This window comes from Haemorhous mexicanus, chromosome 8, assembly GCF_027477595.1.
Source record: "Haemorhous mexicanus isolate bHaeMex1 chromosome 8, bHaeMex1.pri, whole genome shotgun sequence".
NCBI classification, from domain to species: Eukaryota; Metazoa; Chordata; class Aves; order Passeriformes; family Fringillidae; genus Haemorhous; species Haemorhous mexicanus.
The window spans coordinates 10,892,128-10,905,138 of record NC_082348.1 but is presented as its reverse complement, the minus strand read 5'-3'; the positions used below and the strand labels follow the sequence as shown (position 1 = coordinate 10,905,138).

The window sequence follows — 13,011 nt, the reverse complement described above, 5'->3', positions numbered from 1 at the left end:
GACATCCTCAGAGCAATCTGGGAACACCATATAAAATTTAGATTCCCCTACTTGTCTACCATTGTAGCATAAACCTGTGTGTGCTGGCATCAGAATAGGGTATAGCTTTAAGAGAAATCAGATTATGAACTGAGATGTGGTTTTGGACATGTGAGCCCTCTTCACCAGACCTTATGTGCAGTGGACAAAAGGTGCCTTTAATTTAATTCCTACAGTGTGTCTTCCAGCTGAGCTTTGCAGCAGAAAATACGAGATGAAACTGTATCGTGAACAATCACAAGGAAACAGGTGCTGTGAAAAGACATAACTCTGAATCTAACTTAGGTTTAAGAATATCAAATGATAATCTGGGTCATTTTCTTGATGCATCTGCAATTTCAATCTTTCTTTCTTTTGCACAATTGTCAGGTTCTAATTAACTCACCAGTTTTTGCCCTCTATCATTGAAAAAAGGAAGGGAACAAGAACAGTGGAAGAAGAGGACAGATTTTTTTTTTCCTGTGAAATATTCATGCCTTTTATAAAACAAAGCAAACTGGCAGATTATGAGTGTGTTTACACAACCATCAGTTCTGCACAGTAGCACTCATATTGAGTGCCAAGAAATGGCCACCAATTCCTCAACTTCAGGAATTTGGGCTTTTAATATTCCCTGCAGAATGATTTACCTCAGTGCAGGATTGCACAGACACATCCTCTGTAAAATCAAAGTTTGGTTCTCCTGGTTAATAGAGAGAGCAACACTTTTTCTCTTTTCCATACCTATAATATTCTCATAACTTTTTTATTTACTGAATTGAATTTCACTGTTTTTTAACAGCAAGGGCTTCTCCTTTTGGCCCTCCCCAGTTAAAACAGATGGTTGGATTTATTTAGCAACTAAAATCAAGGTTTATTTACCAGACCAAGGTTAGAGCCAGTATCATGCAGGCTTAAAGATTCTGCTAATTTATTTTAATCTACTTAAACCTTTAAGGCATGGATAATGGAAAACAGACAAGAAATCTCTTAAACTTTCCAAATTAAGAGACAAGAGTTTCCTCCTCTGTGAAGAATAGTAAAGCTCTCTAGAAGAACCCTGAAAGGTCAGCAAGGAAGCCTTTGACTACTTTCTTCCTGGAAACCCTATCTCAAAGGTCACAAAACCACAAATGAATTGCCTTTAGCAAAGAACCTAACTAGAGACACATGGCAAGGTACTCAATTGCCTTTAGCAAAGAATGTAACTGGAGATGCATTGCAAAGTTTTAAATGGGAACCAAAATCGATATTCCAACAGTTCAGAGGAAACCATTTTTAGCAAGGAGACTCAGCAGCTGCTGATGCTGGCACATTGAGTTGAACACACTAGTCTGGAGTGAATTTTCAAATAATAGTGGTACCAATATAAAGATCTAGCTGCTGTCTGGATAAGTGGACAGATTATCCAGACAAGAATTGAGGAATACATGACATGTACGGTCATGGAAAATCTGAGTGGATAAGGACAAGAGAAATCCCACTCTTCAAAAGAACAGGAAAAGAATTAGCCATTGCAAGACAAAAGCTCCCTCTCACATTCAAGTTAAATGCCCAGATGAAGGACAGAAAAACTACTAGCCCAGGTGACAAACACATAACAAAACCAATCCAAACCAGGAATGCTACAAACAAAAGCACAGCCACTCCCTGCAATTTTAAATCAACTAATTTCTCTTGCTTTCAAGCATGTCCAAATTCTCTATCACGTTTCACTTATTAAGTGTCTGGCTTCAGCAAGCCAGGTGAGGCATTACTGAAACCAGTTAGAGAAAAGGAAACTGAAACACAGTTTCAGCATGGCACAAGATTACAGGGAGCCTGTAACAGAGTAGAAAATTGAGATTCTTAGACCAGTAGTCCCAAAATGGCCTGGATTAAGTGACTGCTGTGAAACCTCAGAATTAAAACACTGTAAAGCATCAAAGGGAAAATGATTTGTCAGGCCACTTCCCCTGGCCTGTGGATCAGAGTTGTAAGGAAAAACAGCACAGACTAAACCTAAATGGATCATCCAATTGGAATCTGGAACAGGAATAGAAGCTCTTACCTTCAAAAGCAATTGTGGGGTGTTCCTTCCTAACACATTGCTGATGTTCAGCTTCAGTGTATTCAGGTACATTCTGTGATGCTGAGAGATGAAAAGCAAGAAGAAAAAGGCTTGGCAATGACAGGGAAATGGCCTTTAATCTTGAAACAATCATGACTGAAGGGCGGCTGCAGATCTAGCTTCCAAGACAGGCCCACGGAGGATACCTGAAATACAAATAATTCCTCTTTCAGAAAGGCAAATGCTTATCCAGAGTGTGTAACATGGGGAAGGGTGGATCTCCCTTTTCCTACCAACCCCACTTGTGCTTAAGTACGTCTGGTAATATTGCACAAACAGCATAAAAAAACCCAAACCAAACCAACAAAAAACAAAAATCAAAAGACCCACTCCAATTTACAATCATAAAGAAGGGAAGTGCACAGCTCCCTAAACACCTATCTCTGTGTACCCCTTAGGGTGTGCATCTTATAAAGCACCTGGTGTGCAATGGCTGGCACCAACAACATGAAAATTCAGATATCCCAGGTGTAAATGTTTCCCCAGTGTGGACATCTCCCTCCTCAATTTCAAAATGTATCCATAGTAAATTCCATGCTAAATTCAAGAGATTGCTAAGGAAAGGCCAACACAGTCACCATGAAAACACTGTTCTAACGTGATTCATAAATCTGACCACTGCTGCTTTAAATGTCTTGAAACAAAACAAGCCAGTATAAAGGTCTTGCCAGGAAAGTGCTAATTGAGGTAACATAAAAGTTAGAATAATCTAAAAGGAAAAACGGTGAGAAGAAAGTTGATTGCCTTCATTATTATGGGATGCTATAGCTCCCAGTCACAAGAGCTGAGGCACAGCTAAAGAGGAGGGGCATTCACTCTCAGGCGAGGAGAGAGGAAAGTTGTGCCTTTTCTACGTGAGCATTTTTAACAACAGCAGCAGTAAAGGCACAGCTCTAAAAAGTCCCCCAGGCCTACCAGGCCTGAGGCAGAGGATGGAGGATTAATTAGCCCATGCCACAAGCTCCCCAAATGATGCTGCAGCTTAAGAAAATCTGCATTGCCAAGTTTAACCTTATTGAAGCGCATCATATATTTTCCTATGTAACTTTATGCAATAATTGCATGCACGTGTTTTCAAACAGAGTCCCCTACCTTTAATCTTATCTAGTGATAACGCTAATTTTGATCAAATTCACACATAATCAGATTTTCAATTCCTGCAGATGTCATTCATAAAGATAGTGTAACAGTCAACACCTGCAGTGTCTGATACCTCTATATTTTTGTTTGGAGTCTCTAAAACACTTTCAGTGACCTGAAATAGGCAGGCTGATGGCAGGTAACATGAGGCACTGATGCACAATGACAGGATTGTGGCATAGAGCAACCTCCAATACAGAGGACAATATTGTGACTTCAAGGAGTTGGAAGAAACTTTTAAAGGTCTTCAGGCATCACAAGAGCAATAAGGGACTGCTTACACCAGAAATGGGAAACAGTTGGTTTAAAAAATGGATCCTGTGTTTTATTCTTAACTGTACTTCTCTGTGATTTTAAACATGCATAAAGATGAGTTGCCAGTGCATTCATCCTGCACGTCCTCAGCAGCAGCTCCATACCTCTAACTGAAAATAGCATTGGCATTCAGGGCTTGGGGTAGTTCTGGGGACTTGGTTTCCCAAACAGTGTGAGTGAGACATTACAACATTTCACATTTTTTCCATCCCCATATATATGCAGATTTTATGCAGTGATATATAAATCCCTTTCCAGCTCTCCAAAATAGGTTCTACAGAACTTTACTAGGGAGGGTGACTGTTTAGAAAAACACAGCAAATATAATGTTAAATTAAGAAATGGGACTGGCAGAAAGGAGAGATGTGAAATCATTTAAAGCTAAGGCCAGCACAGCATTAAGCACTAAGCATTAAGCCTACAGCAGGGTGTACACAACTGAGTACTGTGGCACCTCACATGATGGACATGTTGTATGAGCAACACTGTAATAAAAATTACTGATGATGAAGCTTCACATTATATTTTCAGCCACTGGATTAAATGATCCCTTTTTTCCAGTAAAGATCCAGAAATGAAGCACAGCACAGAGATGTGAAGGCCAGGGAGATGCATTTTGTATAGCTTTTGGATACACTTAAAGTCAAAGCCAAACTTTCCTTAGAAGAGGAGATGGTTGTTGTGGGAAATGCACAAAAGGCAAAAAGGACTTTTTCACTGTCAGATATCCTTGCTGGAAACTGGGAAAGACAGTCATAGAAATCTCACTTTATGCACGCTCTACTACTCCCAGTGCAGCCATTACTGGCTAATCCTAGAAAGAAGGTACTAAACTAGACAGACCTCTTGTCTGAGCCAATATGGCCATTTTCATGTACTAATCGTCCAAACAATGATCTCAAGCTAGGTGGAAAAAAAATCTTAAAACAAAGATTTTTTGATAGGGTCCTATGCTCCTCTACAGTCCTGTGTGGTGTGCAATCAGCAGATGAGTAAATTCAAGTTTCACACTCATTATGATCATGAAATCATAAAAAGTTGCATACAGGGAATCTTCATAGCATCCCACAGCCTATTCTGTGCCAAAGCAGAGTACATTTACTAGTGTTTTGTCTGGACTAGTTGTAAAATGTGCCAAGTATCTGGATTTCTGCCACTTTCCCTGGAGATTTTACCACAGTCCAAGAGACTTCAGTGTTCCTTAGAAAGCTATAACCAGTATGTGGGGTAAAGTTCCATCTTCTTTTCCTTATTGTCATAGGGAAATCCAAAGTGTGTATGAAAATAATGGTTTCCAACATGAAGTGGAAAGTAATAAATGACCAAACCAAGGTGAAAAAGGAACCTTATAAAAACAGATATCCCTCACTGTGTTCTCTACCTCCTACATCCAATTGCATTCATCAAATGTGTGAAGCATCTGTGTGCTGGAAAGTTGAGGAAAATCAGTGTCATGTGCAGCCCTGAGCTGGTGTCTGACTGGAGTCAGTCAGTGGGTAAATGCCAGCTTGATTCAGGGCAACAGAAGTCAGAGCCCTAGAGCTGAACAATATTGAGACAGGGGATAACACTGAAAAATCTTAGTCCTTCAACCTGTCCTTTCCCAAGCTTCCTTGTTCACTTTTTCTCAGTAATTTAAGACTCTAACTTGGTAATTCCCAGGTGCTGCAAATTCATTTCCAAAGAGAACCCCACACTCCTAATATGAAGCAGTGCCATGTGCAAGTGCAGGTCAGCTGTATGCCAAGAGCAAGCTCATAACTGCCTGGGAGAGCCCAGCAGTTATGAAGTGTTTTAATGAAATGAAATGTTTTAATTTTACTCGAGGTGGCCAAATCCAAGCCTCCCATTTTGCCCAAGCTACAGATTTTCACTGTGATGCCTGGAGTATGATCAGTGCTTAGGGCCAGTCCCCATCCAGACTGCTAAAACACTGCACAAATGCTGTCCCAAGCACAGCCCAGAATAGTGGTGCTTTGCAGTGCTGGAACTTGTCCTGGCCTTAAGCCATTTAGATACAGTTAAATGCTATAAAAAGAGCTGTTCTTATTAGATTGTCTGCTCTGAATGGCTTAGGGCTCAAGAAACCAGTTGTCAAGGTTTCAGTGCAGATGAGAGACAAGAGCTCAAATCCCTGGTTAAACTGAAATCTCAGACAGGACACATCATTTCAATTCTTTAGTTGCTCATCTTGATGCAAGTTACCACCTTAGCTATTCTTCTCCCTGGCCCAATGCAGACACATTAAAAAGAGACAAAAATGTACAAAAATATTATCTGTCCAAGTTTATCTGTTTTGTCCCTCATGAAAGCTGTCCTCTGAGCCTCTGCAAAGCCCCAAGGGCCAGTGATGGAGCATCTTTCTCCCCTTTTCTACTCCACCCAGTGAATCCCTACAGCCCTCTGACAGAAAAAGGTTGATAAATTCAGGCTACACTGGATTTGGTGACATTTGCTCCACAGTCAGATATTTCATAGAACACCACTTCTCCCACCATCCTCTTGTCTCTTAAATCAGGCTTTCTCAGCTCACTGCCCTCCCTGCCTGTAGTGGCAGTGGCAGGGGATGTGGAAAGGGTTGCTCCATCTGGGAAAGGCAGGAGGGCTGCACACTCAGAGCATCTCCAAAGCTGAGATTTGCAACCTCAGTGCCCATGTCAGCACACACTCACTCTGCCTGCTCACCTCCCAGCCAGGACATCCCATGGCAGCCCAAGGGGGACAGGGTATAATTCTGCTTTGCCTTGTGGCTTCACCCTGGAGCAAGGGCAGCGTTCAGGGGATCGCCCACAGTCCCTCCCTTATTTATTGTCAGGGCATGAGTCTTTTCCAACTCACCCCATATTGTATCATTGCAACTCCATTGATTTCACAGGAACTAATCCTGATTTACAGAGGGTAACTCAGATCAGGCCCCTTTTGACTAAAGCTTTGTGTCTAAAAGAAAAATACCTTCAATCAATCTTCAGGGCTTTAAAACAAAGCACACTTTAAAAATGGCTGTACCAGGAATTCATATCCTGCTTTCCTCTGACTGTAGCTATCATTTTGACTTAATAAAATGTGACAGTAAAGTTAAAGGATAAAAGAAAATGCTTCATCTTTCATTTTAAAGGAAAGACATGCCTTTAAAAAAGACTAAAAAAGGAACCTCCTGCAAAAGCTTTAATTCTTCTGTTCAGGATCTTTTGTGACTGCCACAGTTATGGTTTTATTAGACTGGGATAGCAGAAGGAAGAGGTGCAATGGAAAGCTATGGACATTAAAGTATTCAAAAAAGTATTGGAAGAATAAGGGAAACAAATATAAACATTGTAAAGAAAGACAGCTCAGAAATGTGGCTATGACAGGCTGGCACAGGCAGCTCTGCCCTAGAAAACAGCTCCAAGACCAACAAAACTAATCCTTTATTCATCTGATGCTCCTCACGCTTCCCTCCCTCTCCAGCTGGAATCCATCCCACCCAACTGGCTCCAAGGGCCATTCCATACTATCGAAGAAAAAGCACAGCTTTTCCCTCTGCCCCTGGCCACATGCACACACTCAGCCCTCAGATGTGTCCAGGGATCTGTCTTACAGCCAAAATAGGCCATGCTGCACTTGCATGCCCAGAGGTCAAATCTCATACGCACTGTTAGACTGGACTTGTGGATACTGAGCTTCTCTCACTTTGTGTGGCAAATCTATGGAAATGCTCAAACTCTGGCTGAGATGAGAATCTGTGAAGAGATCTTGTTTTGCTTTAATTAAATCACCCTACAGTGTTCAGAAGAATTGGTGAGCTCACTTTGGATTTCGTGGCAGTTTATATGCCAAAGGTCTTGCTCTGGCTGCCAGCAGGCTTCTGTGTACCCACCTTGTTCAGGGCATCCCATGGCCTCAACTGCAACATCATCTAAGAGTCTCACACTGATCTTGCTCTCACAACACCCCAGAAGACAAACCCGCATTTTCATACATATAATCCAAGGGTTATCTTCAACCCCCCCTACAATTCAGCAGCAGGGTGCATCACAAGTGTGTGCAGGCAATATGCTGTCTTGTGGCAGAGCAGAAACTTGAGCTCCATGCTGACCCCTCTCACAGCTCCTGCCTCACAGAGTCTGCAGGACACCACTGGCAGTATCATAGCAAGTTTTGTATCAGGAATAAAACAATCAAAATTTTGCAACACAAATCAATTCATTGAAAACCTTCTGTTATCTACATCTGTATAAATAATTCAGGTAACTCTTTGCAAGGGAGAAATCAGTTTTTCCTAATATACTCTTTAGTTCATGGCTCGTGAAGCCTGTAGTGGAGCTGAATTGTAATAGTCTATACTTTGATGTTCTTAGGACTACATTCCACAAAAAATTGACAGGGCACTTGGGGGCACTTTATTTCTAGGGCTCTTTCTGATTGCTGATCAAAGCCACCCAGGACTGGTCAAGGTCTAAAACCAAGGCCACAAAATGCAATGGGATATTTTCATTCAGGACAGGTAACAGAGACAAAACTCTTAGTGGTTTAGCACAAAATGAATTGGTTGTAGTCAGGCCACTTCTCTATGGACTGGTGCAGGCCCCCAGTAAACCATCAGCCACCACTTGGTTACTGGGCCTTAGCAGAGCAGTCACTGCCACAAGGTCCTGGAAACAGAACTGTTTCCTCACTGGTAGGGGAAGCCCTCCAAAACAAGACCCTATTATAGAGACCTTCCATTAAATAAAGCTGATTCAACAATAAAAGTCTGTGTAACAGCACAAAGTATACTGTACCTCTGGGCTCCTGCCAAATCCAGTGGCATAAATAAATACCTGCTCTGCTGACACTCAGACTTGCTTCTGAGTAGTGCTAACCTGACCACACATTGAGTGTGTCCCCAAGTGCTTCAAGAGGCTCCCCAGAGAGCACCAGATAGTTTTTTTTTACTGGCTATACTTAATATAAAGACATGAGAGGCTTTGTTCGCATTTGTTTGGGACATGATTTTAGCACTTGAGAAAAGGTGCCTTGGAGTCTGAAGTCTTCTGTTTATTCAAAGATTGAATTTGGCAATGAAGGCTCACACTCATTTATCTCCCTGGTGGTATGCTGCCACTGTTTTCTAGAAAAGTGCCTCCACAGGGGGGATGAAAATATTTGCTATTTACTGTTCACAGAATGGCCTCTCTGAGAGATGTCAAAGTTTTGTCAAAGAATTACCAAATTTTTGGTAATTCCTGGACCTGGACTGGCTATGGAATTATTTTTATGTGTTCCATCTGTGAAACACAAAGATGAAGGCAAAGCCTAACACAACAGCAGAATGCAATGGATGCTATGGTACTTAGCACAACTGCAGCTCAGACTCGACATTTACTGGAGCCTAGCTCTAGAATCAGGAGATCCTGACTACAGTCAAAGTCTCCAGATGCTCAGCCAAAAAGAGAAAGAGTGTCCCAGGGCTCATGGGACAGCAGCAACAGCAGGAATAACTATTCCAGAGGCCCTGCCTGCAGCAGGGGAGCGTGCACAGGGCTCAGCATCCCAGCAGTGCAGTCACCTTTCTCTCTGAACATGTGAGTTGGAACGCCCTGCATGGGGGCTGTTAATCCAAGGTATCAGACATGCTGTTTGCATACTGCAAATATCACACTTACTGCAAATCATCACCTGGCTGCAAGAGTTCTTTCTGGCTTGAGGTTTGGTACTCAACTATACTTAAGGCATAGACCAATGCCTTAAGCTTGTAGCTGTTACAGAAACACCAACACAGCACCTTTTCTTCAAGTTACTCCCCTGCACAATGTAGTTGGTTTGTAAATGTGCAATTTAACAGAGCCACAGTCCCCAGGACCACACTGCACAGCCACTGTCATTACAACACACTCTTGTACTCGACAGTCTAGAGGCAATCTTCTATTTGCAGTAATTTCCAGACATGTGGTGCTCCTGCTCACAGACCTTCCCACTGCAGCTGTGAGGCTACAATGCTGGAAACTGAGGCAGGACAGAGATTTGTCACTCAGTCACTAGTATCTGCAGTTTTAGACAGAGACAGAAAGAGGAATTAATCCCTCCTGACTTTTCAAAATGCTTTTGGTATGGGCTTATCTTTTGTCTCACAGTTTAAGATGAAAACCATAAATGCTATTGAATTTTTTGACTTACTAAAGTATTAACCAATGTTTTACTGACACCATTTTTTTATTCAGCTCTAATTATAGGGTCTATTGCAGACATCCCTTGGGATGCTTAGTAAGGAAGTTGGTGGCAATGGTTCCAAATTATATTAGACCTAATACAGGTTGGTAACTCACAAAGTTTCTCTCTTAAACACTGTGACAGCAATCTGGGGACAAGTACAGTCCCCAGATTGTGCCCTGCAGATAAGCAATCCTGATAAACTATGTAGCAGTCACTGTGGTGTCCCTGTGTCCACAAAGCTAAGAAAACAACAGAAAGCAGAAATTAAAAAAAAAACCAAACCACTTTATTTTCCTCTGACCTAAAGCAATCCCACAATTCAAGGGTCCAGAAGACAAACACCAAGCCATGAAATCATCACACCAACGAACCTCCTGCCTGAGAGTCTGCCATAACATAAGGGCTGGCCTTTTCAGAGGCTTGTTTTTCCTGTTAAAACCTCTGACACTACCTCCAGCTTCTGCCACCCACTTCCTCCCACTCCATCCAACAATCCTCTTGCATCACTGACACAGCCCCTCATGCCAGAGTCAAAGGCAGTTGCTGCACATTGCAAACACAACTCATCCCTCCCTGCAGCTCCTTCCTCCACTACTATGTTGGAAAAACAGGATGAGAAGAACTTTTTCTTTCAATGCTTGGCCATGCAGGAGAGAGAAACCAGAGCTTGTTTGTTTTGTCAAAGATTTGTGATTACCCAGTGCCGCACGACACATACTCATGGTTTAAATGTAACTCTAGGAGAAGAAGCATAAAGCATCCCTGTAGCACAACTCCAAGTTTCAGCCTGTTTGGAAACAAGAATATATTTTGCTGCATTGTCTTCTTGGCACAGCACAGCATCATTTATCATACAGAAACCTTTGGCTAGAAAGCATTCAGTCAGCCTCTATATGCCCCAAATGTGAACAGACAAAACAATAATTGTCAGCCAGAGTCTTTTTTTCTCCTGCCGTGCTCAGCTTTTCTCATACCTCTTGCAACAGCAAGTACCAGTGGAGCTCTGTTTACTGCTCCCCTCACTGGAGCAGCAGGGCTGCTTTGGTCTGCCCCAACTCCTGCACTGTATTTGGGACTCTGAAAAGCAGGGCTGCTCTTCCCAGATCCTCCTGGCTGCAGGGCAGCACTGAAAAACATACACAGCTCACAAATGACAGGTTATTACAAACTGCTGTGTATAAACAAAATGGGACTGATTTCTCATCTGCTGAAAACAACAGTGACGCCAATTTTCCCACGAAAAATACATGGTGATCAACAGTTTCTGAAAAGACAGAGCTGAATTTCCCCCTCCTTCCACACTTGCTATGCAACCGCTCTGATACCAGGAACATGGTACTGTGTTACTTGCTAACTGAAGCTCACCAGCCTCAGAACACAAGCATTACTATGCTGGGTCACAGACATCCTTTTAGAGCTTTTCTCAAAAAAAGTATTTAGGCAAAGGCAAAGTCAAGCAGGACAGCTGACCTTCAAAAAGGCCTTGGCTGCTATCTTTTAATGAACTGAACAGTTGTAATTTCCTCTGTCTGCACATTTACTTTAACTAAACAGTACAGAGTCCCCATCCTGCAGCGGGACTCCCTAAATTCCCAAAGACATCACATTGATCCAGGATTTAATGCAAATCCAATGATCTACAACTTAGCTAAGAAATTCCATTCTGGAATTGAAGGGAAGAATATCTGAGACTGAAAGCTGAAATCCTCCTCTGCACTTATGTTTTTGACCATCAGATGTCCAGCCAAGATTGAGTATCTGAATATTTTCCCACCAGGCAAGAGAAGCAGCCTTCCAGAGGACACCCCAGCCCTGGGGTGTCAGCTCTTTGCCTCAGAAATGCTTTAAAATACCTAAACAATCCGTCAGACAGAAACTTTGTTATCATCTTCCAGAGGCAGGGTCTGAGCAAGCATTTGGGAGCTGATATAATTTTAATACACTCTGAGGCCAGCCTTCCTAGAGAAGATGAATTATTTGTAATGAATTCCAATCACATGGTGCTCCAGCCCCCACACCTTCATCCTGCATATATAACCAAATTAGTTTAGGAGATGTAAGTTATTCAGGGACTTAGCTGTTCAGTCTGGCCTTGGAGGAGTTGCTCTCATTATGGCTTTTATGCAAATTCTGTCCTCCAAATCTCTTCTGAATCAATTATTACTAGATTAATTTAAACATGTCCACCTGGGGTGCCTGTATATCATGTGCCTCATGTTAAAAAGTAAAAAGGATGATAATGAATTCAGGAGGTGACTGAAACAGATTCCTGCTTTGTGGAAATGTGACCTTTTTGCATAATGTCATAAAAGAAAGAAGTTCCTTCAAGAAACATGGCAGATAGGGTCGTTCACTGGATCAGCTGGGCTTTCAATCACTCCTTGGAAATTAGCATGATACAATAAAAAATTAATAAGAAATTTAGAAAAATATCACTTTAATGCTCCAGACTATTAAAGTCTTTGATGGACTATTAATTGAAATGTAATGCTTAATTTTAAGCAATGCCATTTTATTAATGGTAAAAACTTGAATTAATGTCATTAACCAATGTTAATATTACAAATCCCCTGAGGGATAACAAAGCAATTATGTTATTCACAGAACTGAAAGGGGGAAAAAGATGTAATCTCTACATGACTGCACTAAGGCAGAAGGGACTGCTTCCATCTGCATTTCCTCTGCTGAGAAAAGGGGGTTTGTTTGTTTTTTTGAGAAAAGAGGAGGGAGAGGAAGAGAAGAACTTGTACTAAGTTAATTACTGCTGATTTTCAGGCACTTAATAGCTAGGAAATTATTCTGTTACTCAAACACCATACTGTGGGGACCCTGGAAAAATAATTTGGGAATGAGAAATTGATTACAAACCCTCCTTCTTGGAGGTCTCCCCTGTGTGTGCTTGGCTCCTAACACATGAACTAACAGCCTTCACCTGATGGAAAAGCTTGATGCAAATATGCAGCCCCACACCTGGCAGCAAATGGCTTTATGAAGCTGTGCTGGATTGTATCTGCCAGGGATCACCAAGGAGAACACCTTCTGCACTACTGAGTGCCCTCAATTTCATGTGAGGGCAGGTGCTTTTATTTTATATAGTTTAGCAAGTTCAGCATCTTGTCAGATCCACTGTTCATACAGCAAGGGAGATGGGGTTAGACTTAATTAAAGAACCAAAACCAATGCTCTTGCTAACTGGCAGAAGTCACATTGCCCAGAGGGAGTAAGATCTTTGTATTGTGCTGGTATAATACTGCATT

General features: G+C 41.8%; 1 protein-coding gene across 1 annotated transcript in view; it reads right to left on the bottom strand.

Annotated features, from left to right (window-relative positions):
• SEMA5B (semaphorin 5B) overlaps nt 1-13,011 on the bottom strand; it is a 266,561-nt gene that overhangs the window by 132,042 nt on the left and 121,508 nt on the right. The window contains exon 3 of the mRNA XM_059852719.1: nt 2,069-2,274. Within this exon, the coding sequence (XP_059708702.1) occupies nt 2,069-2,222 (154 nt within the window). The 5' untranslated portion in view covers nt 2,223-2,274. The remainder of the gene's footprint in view (nt 1-2,068; nt 2,275-13,011) is intronic.